Source organism: Lemur catta, chromosome 9, assembly GCF_020740605.2.
Source record: "Lemur catta isolate mLemCat1 chromosome 9, mLemCat1.pri, whole genome shotgun sequence".
Lineage (NCBI taxonomy): Eukaryota > Metazoa > Chordata > Mammalia > Primates > Lemuridae > Lemur > Lemur catta.
This window is the reverse complement of record NC_059136.1, coordinates 17,838,111-17,860,292: the sequence shown is the minus strand read 5'-3', so window position 1 is coordinate 17,860,292 and position 22,182 is coordinate 17,838,111. Positions and strand designations below refer to the sequence as shown.

Sequence of the window (22,182 nt, the reverse complement as noted above, 5' to 3'; positions counted from 1 at the left end):
AAATATATCAAGAAGTTCAAAATATTAATGAGGAATGATTTTTAAATTATAACACTACCATAATTGCTAGAAAGTTATTAACCAGTTGTAAAAGTATCAGGTGATCAATGTCTAATTGCAAAGTAACACCTCCTCACCCCCTCACACTCAGGGGTATATTATAAACCCTCTCTTGTAATATGCTCTGTCTCATAGTTAATGAAGTGACCAAAGAGCTCAAGATTTCTGTTTCATGATTTCAATAGTCAAGAAAAGCCTAGTTCTCTACTTCTATTTCTTTAGTAATAATGGTTTTGTCTTAGAGGTTTCCTTACCTGGTTGAGTTTGATGTATTCCTGTTCATAAATTTCAGCAAGGCTCAATTTACTCTTCTCGTGGTCTAATGTTAAACGCTTTTTATATTCATATGCATCCTCTTTAGGCTTTTCTTTACGTACTACATCGTCCCAAGCCTGAAATATAAAGGGCAGGTAGAATATAAGTTAACAAAATCTACTTTTATTTCTAGGTTCACTTAAGAATCTTCCTCTGGAATATTTATTATTTCAGAGTAGGCAAATTATAGCAAAAAGAAAGTAATTATTTCAATCGCTGAAATGACTATTCAAGTCACAAACAATAAGCACTATGAATAGAAAGAGGGCATTACACAGATATCCTTTTCTGTTTTTGTGTTAAATGAGTCTTTCTTCGGTTACCAACTTTAATCCCACATTTTCCCATCAGTTTGTTTAAAAGTCAAGCCTTATGTTTACCTTGTTTCATTCCAAATTGTAAGATACACTGCAGATAGTACCCAAACTTCAAACCCTTTCTATCTGAGACACAGAAGTGTGGACAAATATTACATACACATGTTATAAAGCCATCTCTTACCATCCATGCCATATACAAAATCAGACCCATTCTTCAACAAAACTCTTTGCTAGGTTTTCAACATTTGACAGGATACACCCTTGAGAAATGTTTTTAAAACTGTACTACTACCACATTGCTAGGATTTCAATGTCCCCTCCAAAACTCATATTGAAACTTAATCCCCAATATGGCAGTATGGAAAGGTGGGGCCTTTGAGAGGTGATTAAATCATGGGGCCTGCCACTATGAATGGATTAGTCCATTTATGGATTAATATGTTATCATGGGAGGGGAACTGGTAGCTTTTTAAGAAGAGAAAGAGAAACCTGGGCTAGCATATTAGCACACTCAGCTCCCCTCCATGGGATATCTTGTACCACCTCAGAACTTTGCAGGGAGTCTCCACAATCAAGAAGGCCCTCACCAAATATGGCCTGTCGATCTTGGACTTCTCAGCCTCCACAATGGTATTCCTTTTCTTTATAAATTACCTAGTTTCAGATATTCTCTTACATGCACCAGAAAACAGACTAAGACACACATACTATGTGATTTGCCACAGGAGATACTGTGCCTAAAACCAAGGGTTCCGTGTATGACTGTGGCAAGTCAGTCACCAGCTTCATCACACCACCCAAAAGGTTGGCAAGACACAGGGGGGAGGATACTGGCAATGGCTTCTGGCTCTCCCTCTCTCCTTGGGCACAATGCCTATCTTTCCTGGTATTAGTGAAGAGAAGCACCTCACACAACAAAATATGAAGATACTCTTAGCCTAGACTTAAGGCTATTAAGTGAAGAACACTAAGTGAAAATAAAGACAGCAGTGGTCCTACTCCCAAAACAATCTCATATTATTTCTAAAAATTTCAGTGACATTTAAATTAAGTTAAATTTAATTCTTACTGACCTGATCTCTTATCCTCTGTTTAATGATGTCTTCTAGTTGAAGGGTGGTTTCCTCTGTAATCACAGGTGCTAAAGGAAATACAACATGTATTCATTAGGTGGATATACACTAGACCGCTGATTCTCAAACTGTGGTCCTTGGAACTGCAGCATCAGCAACACCTGGGAACTTGTTAGAAATGCAAATTCTTGCACCAACCCTACTGAATCAGAAAGTGGGAAGGTGGATAGCTATCTGTGTTTTAATAAGCCTTCTGATGCTCCCTCAAGTTTGAGAACCACAAAACTAGAATATATATGGTAGTAAGTTCTAATATTCTTATCCCATGTACCTGGGGACTCTTCCCCTCTTTTCCATTTTCTCTTCCACGGAAACAGAATGAAAACTCACTTTGACTTAATGCACAAGAAAGAGTTCAATGAGATGAGCAGGGTTGTCGGTTGCAGTCCACAATTTAATCAGTGGACAGTGACAGCACGCAAGCCTTGTAAACAGATCACTACAAGAAATTTGATTATGGACTATACGTCATGTATCATTAGTATATCCATGCTAAACTTCCTAGCTGCATTAATGCTATTGTGGTTATATAGGAGAATGTCATCATTCTTAGACGATACATGCAAAAGTACATAAAAATGAAGTGTCATGATATTGGCAGCTTACTTTGAAATGATTTAGGGGAAAAAAGGGCACATACACAATCATACATACATGGGGGAGAGAAAGCAAACATGGCAAAATGTTAACAATTGGTGAATCCAGTTGAATGGCATATAGATGATCACTATACTATTTTTTCAACTTCTCTGTATGTTTACAGGTTTTTAAAATAAAGGGTTGGGGGAAAAGAAACATCATACTAAATCATTCTATGAAATGGAACCACAGAAAAAGCACAGAAATGAAGACTACACAGAAACCCAGCAGGCACCATACCCATTCGGACGGCATGGTCAAAGTGCAGGGTCTCCTCTAGAAGGCTGTTTTCTGGTCGCTTCTGTGCTGTCACTTCCCCTTGAAGCTGCCAAGGCTTTTTTTCCAACAACTCTTTTTCTAAAGATGCAATTTTTTCATTCATCTAAGAAACAAAAGAGTTAAGCAAATATTTTAAAAAGTAGGAAAGCAAGAAATGTATTGTTCCTCAATATAATTGTTTTGTTCCTCCCATCTGTTTATTATGCTAATGACTTCCTATTCCTGTTGTCTGAGGCAGGGTGAGCTGCAGATGACCTCTTTTCCCCATTGATTTGAATTGCCATGTTTATAATACACTAAATTCCCCCAGAAACATTTGGGTTTATTTCTGGGCTCTATTCTTTTTCTTTCTTTCTTTTTTATTTAAAGAGACAGGGTGGTTTCCCACTTTCCTCCATGCTGGAGTGCAGTGGTGTGATCATAGCTCACTGAGACCTCAAACTCCTGGCCTCAAGCAATCCTCCTTCCTCAGCCTCCCAAGTAGCTGGGACCACAGGTGTGTGCCACTAAACCCAGTTTTATTCAAATAATTTATCTATTCATAAGCTACTATCAATTTTAATTATTAGAGCATCGTAAAGTTAAGAAATTTTTTGATTAGAATATTAGTATCTGATGGAGCCTGACCCTTTTTACTCTACCCTTTACTCCTAATTATCTCTAACTTCTAGACAACAATCATGACCTCAGTGTATAAAATGCCAGCTTTTTCAGCTATCTTACAGAACTCTCTTATTTTCCTAATAGCTTTTCAGTATTCTCCCCAAATGTTAATGCTTTTGTTTTAGTTTTCCTTACCTTTTATCTTTTTCTATTGTAGTTGCACTGGCTAACACTTCTAATAGAATGTTAAATAACAGTGGTAATTATCCTAGTGAACATTTTGTTTTATTTGGGATTTTAAAGAGATGTTTCTAGAATTTCACCATTAAGCATGATGGTGGCTATTGGCTACATGTATTTATATTCTATTAATACAAGGAGTTAAAAAAAATTAGAAATGGATATTGCATTTAATCGAATGCCTTTCTGACATATATAGAGGTAACCATATGGTTTTTATCTTTAAGCTCTTAAAACCAAGAATTGTATTAGTCAATTTTCTATTACTGAATCAAGAGAATGAGGCCTACCTGGGTGTGTGGCATTATTTTTTCGTTGTGTTATTTAGGAGTTTTGCATCACTATTCATATGTGAGACTCTGTGTGTGTATTTTAATGCTACCTTTGTCAGGTTTCGGTTTTCATGTTATAAAAATTTCACAAGAAAAAAGTTTGTAATCAATTATCTGTTTCTTGAAGGTTTGATACAATCCCACAGTAAAATTAAACCATTCTTTTTTGGGTGAGGAGGGTGGGAGGAATGAGATGAGAGGACACTCACTTGCTGACAAATTTACTTTTTTTTATGGTGCTTTATTTCTTTAGACTTTATCTTCTGGGGACAATCTGATAATCATGGCTTTAATATAGATTCTCATTTTTTAAATAATTCTTTTGATATACTTGGTATCTTTTGTTATCTGCTTATTCTCTTTTCTAATTGTGTGATACAATTTTAAGGTGGATAAATGACAGAGCCAAATGATTGGGGACAGACTACATCTATTAAAATTAAGTGGCATTTCATTTGTCTCAAATCACGTCATAGAGAAATAATTTTTATCAACTTTGGAAGATGTGTTTGAGATGGTATTAATTAAAATTCAGGCTATGTGGCACTCACAAAAATCATTTGTGAAGCACCTTAAACAGATACGCAGTGTACTCCCGAGCAGCTGAAACAGTTACAAGAAGGCTCACAGCTTACTAGGAGACACATGCCATACATATGAAGACATTAGGGACAGAGAAAAGAAACAACTGTTTTATACACAGGCCCCAAATTGAAAGCCATACTTGGGAGATACAGGCACTGATTTTTGCAAATTAGATGTTTTCCACAAGGCATCTCTATACAGTGCGCTTTACAGAAAGTAGCAGCAAGATTTTTGTTTTTAAAAGACGGTTAATAGCCTCTCACAAAAAACAGGTGGGAGAGAAAAAAATGTTAATAGTTCCAACAAGAAAAACTGAGTAGATTGGTTAATAGTCTGAGTTCCACAGTCATGTTAAGCATATAAAAAAATCCCTAAATTCCTAATAATTACCTTTTCCTGTCTTTTTTCAAAAGAGGATTTAACTTCATCAGAATTTTTCTTTACATTCAAAACATTTGTATCCTCAGTTTCCTCATCATCTGGCAAAGCAAAGGTCACTCTTTTCAAACTTTCTTTATGTTGTTTGCCATCTTCATTTTCTTCAAGGTCATTATCTTCATCCCTACAATATTAAAATACTTATAAAAGGAAATATACTAATTTTCATTAGAAAAACAAAAGGAAACAAATTTTCCATTAACAAAGTTCTTCTTTTGTATACCTAATGCAACCAAATATTCAGAACTTCCAAAGTCACTCAGTTAAGGAACAACAGAAGGAATTATTTAGGTGAAATGCTATGTAAGTAATAGAGTAGGCCAGCCAAAGTGGCTCATGCCTATAATCTTAGCACTTTGGGAGGCCAAGGCAGGAGAATTATTTGAGTCCAGGAGTTTGAGACCAGCCTGGGCAACACAGCAAGATCCTCTCTATAAAAAAGAAAAAAAAATTAGGCATGGTGGCATGCACGTATAGTCCCAGCTACTCAGGAGGCTAAGGCAGGAGGATCACTTGAGCCCAGGAGTTCGAGGTTACAATGAACTATGGTTGCGCCACTGCTCTTCAACTTGGGTGACAGAGCAAAATCCTGTTTCAAAAAAAAAAGAAAGAAAGAAAGAAAAATCTACTTTTTGATCTTAGAGAACCTAATTTCTTAAGACAAACACATTGACAAATATCAGCACACACTTGTCAATGCGCAATTCCAGCTTACAATGTAAAGGACGATGCAAGATACTCACGTTTCAGAAATGCTTAGTTCTTCTGCTTCTTCGTCAGCAATTTCTTCCTCATCTTTGTCTGAACCCAGCTCTTCATCATGAGCACTAGCTATGTCTTCATCACTTTCAACTGGATCAAAGAAATCTTTGTATTTCAGGTTTCTGGAACTTTTATTTGACTAAAATAAAAATGTTTTTTTAAATTTTAATTAAAGATAGAAAAATACATTAAAACATGCACCTATTTTTATGTGTATTGTATATATACATTATTTTCCAACTTCAACACTACAAACCAAAAACCATTATTATGGAAAATTGGCAACCAATAACACTACCATAAAATTATAACAACTGGAACATAAACCGAATTTAAGTATAGATTCATTTATAACTGATAAAATAGAGCACAATATTCCAAATCTCTGAATCTTCTAACTACAATTAAATCTCTCCTAGAACAACAGAACAAAATCTAATTTGAGAAGCAAGAAAGTATACTTTCTCCTCCCTCAAAACTTTACCTTAGGTTTTTGACTTCCAAATAGTCCTCCTTCATCTTCATCAGAATCAACATCTTCAAAAAAATCAATATCTTCGTCCTCCTCCTCATTTTTTTGTTCCTCTTCTTTTTCTATGTTTTCTAAAAAGGCCTCCATTTCAGATAGTTTGAAAAATTTATCATCTACTATGGATTTTTCTCTTGGTTTCTTAGGCATTTTGCTTTGTACTTTGCTCTGCTGTTCTAATTTGCTGATATCAAAGTCAAGGTCAGAATCCTCATCACTGAAAACTGGGCTTTTCCTCAGATCAAATTTACTTGAGTTTTTAGCTCTCTCATCCAATTTAGGACCATCAGCATCCATGTCTGACACTTCTTCCTGCTCCAAAAATTGTTCTAGGTCCTCCTGGCCATCAGCCTCCATCTCTGAACCATCCTCTTCACACTCTTGTTCTTCACTCTCTGGGAGAAGACTTATGTCTTTGTCTTTAATTGCTTCACTAACTGCATTCTGGAAGTACTGTAAAATCGGTTCATTTTGCAATTCCAGTTGTTGCCAGATTTGCTCATCATCAAAATTGTCTATCATAAGTTTCTGTAAAGGACTCCCATGGATCCTACCTTTCTCTAGTATTTTATTAAAGTCATAAAGTACTTTTGTTAAAGAAGTAAATTTTGATGCTAATCCATCTTGAATCCTATTGGGGGGAATTAAATGAGATTTAGAATTATGGGTAATAATTTTATAGTACTCTGAATTAAAAGAAAAATAAAAAGCCCAATTCTTGTGTAAAATCAAATTTGAAAGAAGTGCCAATTTCAAGTACAGATTCTGGCCCCCAACAATGTATTATTTTGCTGATGAGCCACATTGATACATGAAACTGTCAGCTAAGTATCTGAATCTACTGTACAGATTTTAGGTAGGAAAACCATTACAGATCTATTTGCTTAGAGCTATATAGTGAATCAGCCTTAAATTCTCAACTCTGCTAACATTATATACCACTCCTTTCATTCAGTCAGTCAATGGTCAATATTTGCTTTGGCTAGAGTGGTCAAGGAAAACCTCTCTTAGAATTGACGTCTGAGATAAGATCTCCAGATAAGGGGACAGTCTTACAAAGATGTGGAAACATGTGTTCCTGGCAGAAGAACAAATTCTCGAAAACGAAAAAGAGATTGGTGAAATTGAAGAACAGAAAAGTCAGCATGGCTCGAGTGTGGAGGAGGCAGAAGGGGAGACTGGAGAGGCTGCTGGGAGCCAAATCATGCAGGGCTCAGGGGAAAGAGTTTGTCATTTTAAGAGTAATGAGAAACAATGAAATGATGATTTACACTTTGGAAATACGGCCTATAGAAGAAGATTGAAGGTGGGATGATTAGGAAACTGATGCAGCATTCCAGGCAAAGGATGATGGTGATTTATGAAGAGCAGTGAATATGGTGAGTAGCAAGGGATTCAAAATATAGAGAGACCTGGAGATACACCTGACAAGGTTGCTAAGCAAAAAAATGAAGACATCAAGTAAGCAGCCTAGCTGGATGTCTATGCAACTGGAAAGACAGAAGTGCCATTTACTGAGGAAGGCTTCGGTGGTGGAGCATAGGAAACGACTTCAGCGAGGGCGGAGAGTACAGGTGGGTAAGTAGAAACAATTCTATTTTGGACACAGTGAATTTGAGATGCTGAGAGTATCGAGATTTTTCAAATTGTTAAAAGCTGCATATTGTGGATCTCCCAGTTGCACACTATTGAAACCAAAGTAAACTCAGTAGTAGTTGCTGTGAGCCTGGAGCTCAAGGGTGAGATCGAAGTTTGAAATATAAATCTCAGTCGTAATTTTATCATATTTGAAGTTCTTCAACAAAATACGTATGAATCGCTTGTGCTGGGAAGAGAGATGAAAAGCAGTTGTAATTCTCAAGAAGCTTAGTCGTGGGGGTGGCCAGACAAGCGACAAGTTCATACTTTCAATAAAGTGTGATGACAGGTAAGCACAGGGTGCTTTAGGGGCACATAGGAAGAAACAGCAACCAACATAGTTTGCAAAGTGTAGAGGAATGGGGGATGCACAAACTTCAAGGGAGGCCTCTGAACGTTAATAACTGAGCTTAGTTCGATTTCAAAACCACACAACTGGGAGATCCACACCGTACATATTTTAATAATTTTTAAAATTCTAGCGGAGGGTAAACTCACATTTGGGGAAAAGCGACCTACACTTCCCCTTATCTCCCCTCCTCCCGCCCCCCCGAATGCAGATGGTAACTCGAGCCCACCCGAGACCCAGGCCGCACCCCGAGCCCGGGATCTGTGCACTTACGTGAGGAAGCACTCGGGCCGGCCGGTGGCTTTACCGACCTCCTTCAGACACCGCTCCAGGGTCCGTGGACGCCAGACCCGCGGGGCCATGGCTGCCAGCAACTCCGGACGCAGCGCCGCATGTAAGAGACGAGTCGCCCGGAAACCGCGCAATAAAGACGCGACTCGCGCAACTCGGAGGTCGGAGCCAAAGTTCCGCTGCACACAGGTTCCGGACCCACCCCAGCCGGAGCCAATGGCAACGCGAGAGCTTTCACTGGGCTTGCGCAGAGGGGCGGGGCGGGAAACTGAAAAGCGCCGCCGGTCACCCTAAGCGCTTTTGAACGTTCTCCAAACTTTCTGTTTTGTATGCTTGCGGGGCCCATAAAGAGTGACGCGTCCTGGCTTTAAGTTTCTGCTTTAAAGTAAATGGCTTCCACAACGTCGTACTGTAACAGGAACGTCGCTACATTCGCCACGGCCCCTAGCCGCTTCTGGCCCCGCCCCCTGGCCAGGACGCCCCGCCCCTGGGCCGCTCTCCTAGCGGCTCCTGCGGCCGGTCGGGATTTAGCCGGTTGCTTCCCAAGATGGCGCACGTGCTGAAGGCGGCGGCTGCGGGAGTCGCAGGTGAATACCTTGCGCCGTCGAAGGTCGTCGTGGGGCGGGGCGCCTGGGACTGGAAGCCAGGGGGCGGAGGAGGCCTTGGGGTGGCCAGAGCACCTAGATCTAATGAGTTCTGTCCCCGAAGTCGCGTTCCGCAGCCGCGGTCAGCAACTGGGCAGAAGGTACCTTCCACGAACGCCTCCGCTCAGCGCCGGGATTGCCCGATTGTTCGCCAGTCTCGCTGCTACCCCAGGCGCTGTGCGTGGGTGACGTTGCTACCTTTTAATGTGTGCCAGAGGCGAGGGAACTTGCCCAGCGTGTCAAGCAAGGCAGGGGGCAGGGACAGAAGTAAATGAAGTAACGTTATTTTACCTCGCACCTTGAGAGAGACTGGGGAGAAACTAGAAAGGAGAGCAAGTGCTGTAAAAGAGACTTAAGCTGATCTCCAAGCATGTCCAGTATCCTGTTGAGAACGCCTGAAGGTCAATGGTTTAAAGAATGCCAAAACCTGCAACCTTTACTGGAATAATCACAAATTACACATTACAGGGTTCAGAGTAATTCAATTCTGCTGCATCTTTCTGAAATGAGAGGCAGAGAATCCTAAAACTGGAGTTGTGAGTTCCTGCCAATTAGAGGACAATCGGAAATAAAAAGTCTTTAAAAAGTTAGCTTGATTGTGGTAATCATTTCATAATTTATATGTATATCAACACATCACATTGTACACCTTAAATATATACGATTTCTATTTGTCATCATATCTCAAAGCTGGAAAAATATCTCTTAAAAGTTGCTAAAAGTCAAGGGATAAAATATAAGAGTTCAATTCACAGCCAACTTTTCAGAAACACATATTTTTATTAAGTGTAAATATCTGTCTCATTTTAACCCCTTTATTTCATGTTCCCCACCCAATTTGCTTGGTCTGCAGAATATTACCCACTGATTTTTACTGCTAGGATCATCCCTTTATTTATTTTTTGAGGTAAAATTCACATAACAAAATAACCCTTTAAAAATGTATGATTTAGCAGCATTTATTACATTGTATTTTGCAACCATCTCCTTTATCTAGTTCAAAACATTTTCTTCACCCCAAAAGAAAACCTCTAATTCCTGGCAACCTCTATTCCCTCTATCTCCTGGCAACCATTATTCTGCTTTCTGTCTCTATGGATTTACCTATTCTAGATATTTTATATAAATGGCATCATACAATGTATGACTTGTTATATCTGGTTTCTGTCACTTAGCATAATGTTTTCAGTGTTCATCCATGTTGTAGCATATCAGTACTTCTTATCCAGATAATATTCTGTTGTATAGATGTGAATAATATTTCATTGTTTGGCTATTAGAAATACTGCTGCTATGAACATTAGTGTATAAGTTTTTGTTGGAATTCTATTTTCGATTATTTGGGTCCTTAGGAGGGGAATTGCTGGGTTAAATTATAATTCTGTGTTTAACTTTTTGAGAAACTGCTGAATTGCTCCATGGTAGCTGCACCATTTTACATTCTCAGCAGCAATGTACAAGTGTTCCAGTTTCTCCACATCCTCATCAACTCTTGCTAGTTTTTATTTTCACAGTTATGGCCATCTTGGTGGGTGCGAAGTATCTCACTGTGGTTTTGATTTGCTTTTTTCTAATGATTGTTGTAAGATGTTGAGTATCTTATAATATGTGGTTGTTGGCCATTTTTATGTCCTTATCCCTTCATTTTAAAGAAGCAGAATTATTGAATTCTCACTGCTATCACTGTATTTTTTTGTACCCTATTCCTAGAATGTATGCTTCAGGGACCAAATAAATCCAATAAAAGTGACATTTCCTTTCTCAAGACAGTTCACATCTCAAGAGATAAGATAAACATGTATAACCTCAAAGTCTTAATTTTTACAATATATAAAAAATGCTGTTATCTATCTTTTTAACATATGAAAGAGATTTTGTTTTCTATTAAAAGGAAAAAGAACCATTCATTCTAGTAACCTGTTTCCTCTTCTCACACTTAGAACCAAATGATAAGTATATTATGGAGAGAGATAGACTACAGTGAAGCTTCCTATAACATGAGTTTCTTGGCCTTTCTTTTAAGTGATAGAGGTTTTGAAATATCCCTAAAACTGACATGAGATATAAAACTTCATCTTCACTTAGATATCCTGTAATTTGCTTTTTGACAATTTCTATATGTCCCTTTGCTGTTACCAGGACACCTGTCAGGGCACCTCTACCTGTCCCATCTCTTGTAGAAGTAACCCTGGCAGAAAGAATTCAGAAACACCTGAACTTAATATTTGACATACTCTTAAAATTTCACTGACAAAACAGCTTCTTCATGTACATATTACCCTAGCATTCAATGACCCTATTTATATTATTCTTTGATATAAATACATTCTGTATTGAACTTTCATTGCAAATAGTACTTGCAATAGACAGGCAAAGAAAGAAGGAAAGAGCAGCTTAATCAATGATTTTGTTGTTTGTTAGCGTTTTTATAATTCGCTATCACCATATCCTCATGAGATAGTTTCTTGGTCACCACAGATAACCCTGCATGCCATTTATCTAGCAAGCAATCGTATGTCATCAACAATAAGAATGATTGAATTTATTGTGCACCTACTATTTATGTCTGGCATTGTTTTATGTTTTTTACACCAACTATATAATCTTTACAACAAAATATCAAGTTAGATATTTAGTGAGTAGTAACAGTATTTTTAAAAAATTGAAATAGAATAGAAAATATCAGAGCATATTACATCTAGTAAGGATTAAGTATTATGAAATTTAGTTTCAGTTTTACATTTATGTACATGTGTACTGGGTTGGAATACACTTAGATTTCATAATATGATGAATCCATAGAATTGGGCTATATTAATCTACTAGTAATAAGAACCTTTGGGTATTTCAGTAATCAATGATATGGACTGGGGCAGAGCAGAAGACTATCTTATGCTGAATTTTTCCTTCTGAACATCAGGTTTATGGCCTTAAAATAGTGTTACTTTTATTTCCTTGTTATTAAAAATTTCAGTTAGAGGAATTATTTTTTTGTTAGCTGAAGGTCTGTAATTCTAAATACTGTTTGAAGTGTTTTTCATTCAGAGCTAACTAACAGCTTACTGTTTAAAATATATGTTCTTGGGCTGGTCACAGTGGCTCATGCCTGTAATCCCAGCACTTTAGGAGACTGAAGTGGAAAGATTGCTTGAGGCCAGGAGTTCAGGACCGGCCTGGGCAACATGGAGAGGCCCCATCTCTACAAAAAATTTAAAAAATTAGCAGGCATGGAAACATACTCCTGTAGTCCTGGCTACTTGGAAGGCTGAGGTAGAGGATTGATTGAGCCCAGGAGTTCAAGGCTGCAGTGAACTATGATTGCACCACTGGACTCCAGCCTGGGTGACAAAGACCCTGTCTCTGAAAATAAAATATGTGCTCTTCATTTTGCTATTTCTTACCTTTTTATTAAATGATGTGGTTTTATAAGATTATGTTTATGCCTCATCCATGTATATAATTTTCCTTCTGGGAGGAATCTGGCTCTTCAAGTACAGTGTTTTGGGGAATGGGGGAACAGAGTAATACATGGAGAGAAGACCTTGCAACCTTCAGTTGCTGAATGAAAGGGGATTTCTTCACATTCAGAAGCAGTTCTGTCTCTAAGGCTTCAAAACTATAAAAAGAAACAAAAAAATCTGGTCTCCGGAAATCCTCCTAAGTTAAATACCTCTTGATCTTTGCTTGTTTTTCTCCCAACAATTAGATGTTTTCCATAGTTCATAATCATTCAAACAAAATATGAGTTAAAAAGTACTGTATGGTTATGCCTTTAATGAACTTACTACAGAATATAAGATAAAAATTAAGTATAGGGAGGGAAGAAAATTGCTTGCTCCTATCATTAAATGTTTGTTGTTTCACTATCACATTCAAACTTTCCCCTGTGAAATGCAGAGAATAGCAAGTAATTCATGATATGCAGCTATCCTGTAAGTGTTACTTGTAAATATAAATTACTATGAAAATGTCATTCTTCTAAATCTAGTTGAAGCTCAGAATTATCTGTTTAATTTCAGACAGTTATTTAAATGGGCAGAGTAGAGTGAGTAATTGTGACAAGTTTTGCTATTTATCTCCCAATTTAATTTCAATAATTAAAAAGGATAGGTATATAAATAATGAATTTTTGTGTGTATTATTTGTTTCATTTTTAAAATTCAATTTAGAAGTGCATTAATTCTTGAAAGAAGGATATTAATGGCTGTTCAATTTTTCAGGGCTTTTTTCCGGACTCCAAAGTTCAGTTCCAACACTAAGAGCTTTTTTCACATCTCAACCCTTGCATCAAGTGGCAGATCCTGTGTGGAACTTGGGTAGACTCAATCATGTAGCCATAGCAGTGCCAGATTTGGAAAAGGCTGCAACATTTTATAAGAATGTACTGGGGGCCCAGGTAAGTGAGGCGGTCCCTCTTCCCGAACATGGAGTATCTGTTGTTTTTGTCAACCTGGGAAACACCAAGATCGAACTGCTTCATCCATTGGGAATTGACAGTCCAATTGCAGGTTTTCTGCAGAAAAACAAGACTGGAGGAATGCATCATATCTGCATTGAGGTATTTTAATTATTTTAATGCTTGGTATTTTATATCTCTCTTTTACAAAATGTCTTGTACTTTTTAAGACTACATATGGTCACTGTCATCAGAAACTTTTAAGTTTTTTAAGGGGAATGATATTTAGTCCTGCTGAAAGTTGGATCCATAGATATATTATCTTTCCTTCTAGAAAACTGTAAAAAATAATATATTTTACTGAAGTCTGGATATAACAGCCACTATAAAGGCCACCAAAGTTAGCCAAAACATAATTGAGAGCTTTGTTCTAGGATTTATTGATCATATGTGACCTCACATGTAATAGGAGTACAATTGCTTTCACTATCACAAGCAATTAGTAGAAACAAGTGAAAAGACTTTATAAAGTAAGAATTTCCATATGTATGCTAAGTATTCTTATAATTATTTTTCTCCTTAAAATTCTAATAACTTGTTCCTTATTACAAAAGCAATACATTTTCAGTTACTAGCTGTGGTTTTTAAGATCTTCTGTATTACATCTGCTAATAATTACCCCAAAACATGAAGAAATGTTAGACAGGAACATTCTCTTTTGAGAGCATTTATCTATAGATGTTCATGTTCAGATAACTGACTTTTAGATTATCAGCAATGACAATTAAGCTTCAATTTAAATTAATTTGATAAGACAGTTCTTTTGATATTAGGAATGACATAATTGTTAGGCCAAATTCCTAATCCAAAAGAGAAGTGAGTTGATTCTAGAGTGAATTCAAGAACCTATTTAGTTTGTTTTTGCAAATATGTCTCCTAACCCACAATGTGTACTCTACTAAGTACTTGGAATTCAGCAATGAATAAGACATGGACCATGTCCACAGTGAGGAGGAGGGGCAGATATAGGCAAGTAGAGTATACTGTAATAAGTGGAATTGATATATGTGTCTTCTCAGCACAAATGAGGGAGAGATTGATGGCTTCTGGCAAGTCGAGTTGCTGGGATGGCCTCACAGAGCATGAGCTACAATGAATGTGAAGGAATGCCCCAGGTGAACAAGAGAAGAAAGGTATTCCAGACAGAAGAAATATAATAGCATGTGGAAAGGCATAGAGTTACCATAATAACTAACACTTATTTAGTCCTCCAGCAGTTGTTATACAAAGTACTCAACACACATTATTTTCTTTAATTCCCATAGCTATCTTCTGAGGGTGCTGTTAATCCCATTTGACAGATAAGGAAACTAAGACATAGTAGTTAACTTGTGCACAGCCACATTGATATAGTAATAGGTGGCAAGGCTGGGATTGAAACCCAGATTTGTTCTGATTCTGGGGTCTGCACTCTTAGTCATGACACTAATTGCCTTGATTATATTAAGTGAGTTTAAAATTTGAGGTGGGAGAGCTACAAGAAATTAAGCAGGGACATAAACAAGGCCTACTATTAGCCTTTATTCCATGTTTAGGAGGTTACTTAGCTGCAGGTCTTTATCAGTGGAACTGACGGTTTGTCTAACAGCCACCCACCCCCCCCCAGAATGAGGCCCTTTGAATCTACTCTTTTCTCTCCCACCCTGCACTGTCTATTCTACATCAAGAGAGCCCATGCCTTCAAAGGAAGCCAGCTATGTGAGTTAGAAGTTCAGTTAAGTAATGAATAGTGGAAGTTCAGTAATACAATGGCTAATTCAAAGGTAGAGATTAAAAGGGGGAAATGCAATGTATGTGAGTATAAAATGAAGGTAGGTAACAAGAGAAATTATGAATAAAGGTTAGTTAGTTAGTTGCTATTTTAGTATTTAGTATGACACCCCCAATCATTATTTCCTGCACTCACAAAAAATCAAGTGGCTTAATAGCAAGATTTTGGTTTTCTGTCCCAGGCTGTTGTGGCAGCTCTGCCACCCATAACACGACTTAAAGGGTAGCTCCAGGCATCACCATTTACTGGCCAGAGGGAAGGGAAGGTGGAGAGAGAATACAGGGCAAGTGCCTTTAAGGAGATGATCTAGACCAGGGGTGGAGAACCTGTGGCCCTAAGGCCACATGTGGCCTTCTAGGTCCTTAAGTGTGGCCTTTTGACTGAATCCACATTTTACAGAACAAATTTTTATTAATACATTTGTGTTTGTCTTTTATATTTTCATATTATTTTTAAAATGAATGTGTTTAAAATATCAAAGAATAAAATAAGTTTCAATGAAATAATCCTCCCAGGTTGACTGGCACAATAAGAACTTTAGTAAGCCGTAAGGGCTAATTTGACAGCTGCTACGCTCATGATTTAGTTCTAACTTCCCCTGCCTGACTGTTGCCACTACCACATGAGGCTGGTTGGCGTGAGTTTATGGGGGTCCAGTATGCCAGTCTGTTATCAGCTTTGGATAATCAACTGATACTACTGACTCGGCACAAGTTTTATACTTAATTTGGGTCATAACAGAAGATTTTCTTTGCAACAAAGAATTACTTGCTCTGGTCACTGTTGCGAACAAAACACCGGGAATAGATATCTTCAACAACTTTCAAGATAAATGTTGTGAAGTTGGACTGAATTTGATAAATTTAGTGAGTTTATGTACAGACAGTGCACCTTCCATGACAGGAAAACATAAAGAGTTTATTGCACAGCTAAAAAAATGTATTAACAGATCCGGATGGTCTCATTTCTTTTTCATTGTATCTTGCATCAGCAAAATCTCTGTGTCAAAGTGTCACTATTTTAAGTGACACTTTGCAACAAGTTATAAGTATTGTTAACTATATTCCTGCAAATGCAACACAGCATCATCAATTTTGTAAAATGCTAAAGTTGAACAATAAGGTATTCAGTGTGAATTTGCTGTATCATTCTAAAGTGTGTTGGCTATCACAGGGACAGGTGTTAGCAAAAATTTTATTTCTGTAAGAACAGATAGTTAAATTTTATGAAGAACAGACTCAGAAATGTGAATTATTGAAAGATTTCTATAGGAATACAGTATTTCTGTGTGATATGTCAAATCAAAACGACTTGAATATTTCTTTGCAAGGTAAAACTAAGTCTATATATGATATGTGGCAAAAAAAAAATCCAAGCAAAAGGAAATTTCAGATGAACATTTTACCTAGTTAGCAAAGGTCATTGATGAGCAGGATGATATGTGGGAATCATTTGAAGAATACACAGCTGTTATAGATGTACTAATTGGAGAATACAATGAAAGTTTCACTGACTTTGAGAATCATGACATCACACTCAAATTAGCATTTGAATATTTAATTCAGACGTTTCATTTTTACTTTCATTTACAACAATTTAAGGATTGAATTCATTTATTATTGATATCAACATCATTACAATTTTATATAACATAAAAGCCTATGTTTGTTACATCATCCAAAATGCCAGGCACCATTAAAAGGAGTACTATATTGCGTCTTCATAAAATCTGCTCACTGACAATTACACACCTTAAAATTAAAAGATGTTATTTAGCCCAACTCTTTGCCTTCAAACAAACAAGATGGCATTGCCATTTCAGATGAGGCAGCTGAGGACCAAAGAGGACATAAGATTTACCTGAAGATTCTGGATTCTGATTGTGACAATCAAAACATTTATTTGGATCACTGTCACTCTTAATTTACAAATGACAGAGAGAAATGAACATAAACTCTCAGACACAGATACACATCAAAAAATAAAAAGCTAGTAAAAAGTTGAAGTGGAAAGTGAACAGCCCATATTTTCACTAATGGTATTCAACGTCTTACAGAGCTATATCATGCATGACTATAGTTGTTTGAAAGACTATAAAAGCAGTTTTGAAAGACCATAAAAACCCATTTTTTTAGATTGGTTATTATCAACTGTGTTATTTCTGTTACTTAGAAGGACAGGCTTAATTTCCCAAATCAAATTGCTTTGCATTTCTTACAACTATTTCATCTACTTTCAATTCAGAAAATTTGGACATTTTTATTTCATTCTTTTTATTACTGCCAAACAAAACATTAGGAGTACTCCTAAAGAATTGTAAATTTTATAGCAACACTAACAGAAGGATGAACATGGTACAAGATCATTAAAATCAAAGTTAAGTGATAGAAATAGTAACAGAAATAGATGCTAGTACAATGTCAATTAGGCATTTTTCAAAGTCTGATCTATTAAATTTTGCAAGTGTTTCTTGGCTTAGAAGTATTTCTTGGATTAAGGGATACTAAATATTGGGATGCAACATCAGAATTGTAGATATTTGTACTGGGATAGAATGTTCCGTAAATGAAAATATTCGTGATCATATGGAGAATAGGGAGTTATCAAAAGGGTAATATGAAAAAGGTCATATTATGAAAATGTTAAAACATATGAGAAGTAGGAAAAAATCATTTCATAAACTCCCATCACCCAGGTTCAACAGTTTTTAAGATCTTGACACCCTTGCTTCATTTTTCTTTCTTCTTTTTTCCCCTTTGTTAAACTATTTTAAAGTAATTCACAACATGTGATTTTACTCTATTCAGTTTATGTCTCTATGAAATAAATAATCACAATTATATTATCATATCAACCAAAATTAAAGGTAAATTTTTTGGTACCATCTATGCACAGTTCATAAACAAGATTTCCCAGATTGATTTACAGATATCTTTTTATAGTTGATTTGTTCTAATCAGGACCCAAATAAGGTCCATTCATTGCAAATTGTGGTTAATCTCTTAAGACTCTTTTTTAAAAAATCATTAACATTAGTAGCGTACAGTACATTTATCACAATTAATGAACCATTATTGATTCATTGTTATTAGCTAAAGTCTATACTTAATTCAGATTTCCTTTGTTTTTATCCAATGTCCTTTTTCTGTTCCAGTATCCCACATCCAGGATTTCACATTACATGTAGTCATCATAGCTCCTTAGGCTCCTCTGGCTTGTTTCTCAGACTTTCCTTGTTTTAGATGACCTTGACACTTTTGAGAATTACTAGTTATTTTGTAAACTGAAAATAGAGATTTATCTGATATTTTTCTCATCATTAGACTAGGGCTATTGATTTTGGGGAGGAAGACCACAAAGCTCTTATCAAAAATACATACTATCAACATGACTTATTATTGTTGATATTAACCTTGATCCCCTAGCTGAGGAGGTGTTGTCAGGTTTCTTCACTATAAAGTTACTGTTTTTTCCTCCTTCTCCATACTGTACTCTTTGGAAGAAAGTCATTATTTGAGGCCCACACTTAGGGAATAGCAAGTTATAGTAGTATGGACTTGTGGATATTTATTTTATACCTTGGCCTATAAGCTAAATACTACTTTATTTTGTTACACAGATTGTTCTAGCTTTGGCCATTAGGAACTTGTTCAGTTGTTAATATGTCCCTTTGACATTCCCCCATAATTTTTTTTTTTTGACCACTTCCTTACTTTCTGGCTCTGCAAGTTGCTCCAGGCTCATCTGCTATAGTCCTTGTCCCAGCCATGGAACTAGTCATTTCTTCAATGATCCTGGTTCCAGTTATTAGAGAATGGTATTAGAAACCAAGATCTGGGCTCTCGGTGTGCTTATTGCTACTGGGATGTCATTGGTTCTAGGCCCACTGAGCTCATACAGCATAGAGATATGTGTGTGTTTACTAACTGTGTATACATACATCTATAAATATTTCCATATGTCACCACGTAGAGTTAATGAGATGTCATACTCATAAATGCATGAGTTCATACTGATGTCTCCAACTCTAATTCATTACCACATGGACCACTCTAGCCTTCTCCCTTGCTTGTCCATACACCTCCTCATTTCAACAGTGAGAAACTTTGCTCCAACCATCCATTTACTTAATTTTTCAATCTCAGTATGTCAGTGTAGCGGTTGTATTAGTTTCATAGGGCTGCTTTAATAAATTACCACAAACTTCCTGGCTTAAAGCAACAGAAATATACCTTCTCACAGTTCTAGAGGCTAGAAGTCCAAAAATCAAGAGATAAAAAATATGAGAGAAGAAGAAAACAGAGCAGAGCATAAGAGAGCTGTAAGACATGATCAAAAGTTCTAGCAGAGTATATAGCTGGAGTCCCAGAAAGGGAAGAGACACAAAATAGAACACAGTCAATAATTGAAAAAATAGTTGACAAGGACATTACCAATCTGGTATAAGATATCAATATATAGATTTAAGACGCTCAGCAATGCCAACTAGAGCAAAGAGAAGTAAAACCACACCTCAGCACACCATAGACAAGTGGAAAACCAAAGATGAAGAGAAAATCTTAAAGGCAATCAGAGAAAAAAAGGCATGGTAATTACAGAATGACAATGTAATGACTCTTTTTTAGGTGCTGACCAAAAAACAAAAAAACCACCCTGCAAATTTAGAATTCTAATTCCAGGCAAGATGGTATAACAGAGACCAATTTATCCTCCTGCCTGAAGCAAACAATCTAGACAAAATTTTGAAACAGTAGTTTTCTGGCATTGTACATCAGGCAGCCCTGGACATTGTTGCTGAGAGAGGGGAAATAAACAAAGATGAGCCCTACAATTTCCCAGTTTACAGCTGAACAGTTACCAGGCAGAAGTGAAGGTGGGGGAATCCATGTGGGGCTTAGCAGTCTCCCTGAGCTGAGATAGGAGTGGGGAGTCTGAGGAGGCCGTGGTGAGAGTTCACTGAAGTCCTGGAAAGGGGAGAGCTGCGCAGAGTATGCTCCAGAGACCTGCAGTAGCTCTCGTGTCTCCATCTGGGTATTGAGTAGTGCATTCATGGTGGGAAGCTCCCTGAGGCTGGAGTGGAACATCTTGAAAGAATTAGAGGGAACAGTCCTCACACAGAAATGGGAATAGTTCTTACCAGTCATAGTGGGAAAACCTTGTAATTCATGGGACATTGGATAGAGGACCCAGGAGGGCCTTGCCTTAGTAGTGAGGAAAATTAGTGTTCCAGTACCACCTCACAAAGCAGAACAAAGCTCAAGAATATTGGTAGGGAAAAAATAAAACTGACAATGTCTGACATTAGTGAGGACTAATTTACCTCACTAAGGATGATTCGGTGGGCAGGGCCACTCGAGCTTGTGGTGCATTTTCTCTTCTGAAAAAGATGAGAATAGACCAGCTATGGTACAAGATAGCATGAAATGAACTGGGCGTGACTTTGATATATCCATGAGGTTTAAAAAGAAATATTATCAGGAATACAAGTAGAATATATACCATAGGAAGAAATCATAGTTTATTTATGGTAACATTTAGTATCCTGATCAGTTGTTTGACAAGTTTTAGAATCAAATATATAACTCTTGGCTCTGTTGAAATAAGATTGTATAAATATTAAGTTTAGTTAGATCTGTATGGTGGGAACATGGGTGTTGTACTATTCTCTGTGCTTTATGTTTGGAATGCTAGTAGATCATTAAACTCTAGGGTGATATGACTGCCTAGGAATATGGGCACTCATACCTCTTTATCCATTCACAAGGCTCCCAGTATAAGAGGCTGACTTTCCAAGATAGAAGAGGATCATTCCTCCATCAAATATGCTCCTTTCCTAGACTGCCCATAAGTATGAAGAAATTAGAGAGTTGCAAAATTATAAAAGTTTGAATTTTTTTGAATGGAGAATACATTTTGATGGCAGTTTAATGTGATTTTCATGTGTATCAAGTTTTAATCTCAATGGTAATAACTAGGAGGTTTGGCAGGGGGAGGTTTGGGGATAAAGGAAACACTCATGTTTGCTAAGTACCGACTATGTGCCATAAACTGTACTAAGAGCTTTTATCTGTTATCTCATTTTAATCTGTAGTCAATTTATATAGTAGGCCTTATTTCCCTGTTACAGATGAGGAACCCAAGGGTCTTAGGAAAAAACAATTTGCTCAATACCACCAACAGTACTGCCAGAAGAAACTAATAAAGTGTAACACATGATTTATGAAACATTTACTAATGGTGAAAATTCTTAAGCATTAAGATTGGTCACCTTGAAAGATTTAGCAACTTCTTTAACTTTTCTGGAAATTTTAGACTTTTTTTATGATGGTTTAAGAATGGTCCAGCCTAAAGGCACAGGTACATGGTCCTGCATGAGTTCTCAAAGTTTTTTCTAGGTCTTAAAGCACTGTAATTTGGCATTTTTATGATCTCAAATGTGTTCTTGTTTATGTCCTTTTCTTAAGGTGGATAATATAAATGCAGCTGGGATGGATTTGAAAAAAAAGAACATCCGTAGCCTAAGCAAAGAGGCCAAAATAGGAGCACATGGAAAACCAGTGATTTTTCTCCATCCTAAAGACTGTGGGGGAGTCCTTGTGGAACTGGAACAAGCTTGATTTGTATCTGCAAGAAACTAAGTTAATTGACCTGAAAAAGCCTATCAAACACTGTCAAAATGTACGAAAGCCTTCACTGCTTTCATCACTTAAAAGTGATTTGGAGAAAACCTTGATTATGAAATACTTAAGGAACATTATTAAAATCATATTCATAGAAATAAATTGTTCTATTCTAAAA

At 36.9% G+C, this 22,182-nt stretch overlaps 2 protein-coding genes across 3 annotated transcripts in view; one reads left to right on the top strand and one right to left on the bottom strand.

Annotated features, from left to right (window-relative positions):
- MPHOSPH10 (M-phase phosphoprotein 10) overlaps positions 1-8,889 on the bottom strand; it is a 16,281-nt gene extending 7,392 nt beyond the window's left edge. The window contains exons 1-7 of the mRNA XM_045560643.1: positions 8,496-8,889; positions 6,191-6,866; positions 5,688-5,845; positions 4,897-5,068; positions 2,708-2,849; positions 1,769-1,836; positions 315-452 (exon numbers count right to left, since the gene is read on the bottom strand). Of these exons, the coding sequence (XP_045416599.1) occupies positions 315-452; positions 1,769-1,836; positions 2,708-2,849; positions 4,897-5,068; positions 5,688-5,845; positions 6,191-6,866; positions 8,496-8,584 (1,443 nt within the window). The 5' untranslated portion in view covers positions 8,585-8,889. The remainder of the gene's footprint in view (positions 1-314; positions 453-1,768; positions 1,837-2,707; positions 2,850-4,896; positions 5,069-5,687; positions 5,846-6,190; positions 6,867-8,495) is intronic.
- MCEE (methylmalonyl-CoA epimerase) lies at positions 8,787-22,182 on the top strand. Of its 2 annotated transcripts, none has more exons than XM_045560645.1 (3): positions 8,787-9,100; positions 13,378-13,553; positions 21,849-22,182. In XM_045560645.1, the coding sequence occupies exons 1-3, from the start codon at positions 9,061-9,063 to the stop codon at positions 21,999-22,001; spliced, it is 369 nt and encodes a 122-aa protein (XP_045416601.1). In that variant the 5' UTR covers positions 8,787-9,060; the 3' UTR covers positions 22,002-22,182. The 2 variants fall into 2 exon arrangements, with proteins under 2 accessions (XP_045416601.1, XP_045416600.1); XM_045560644.1 differs by having other exon boundaries at positions 8,797-9,100; positions 13,378-13,715.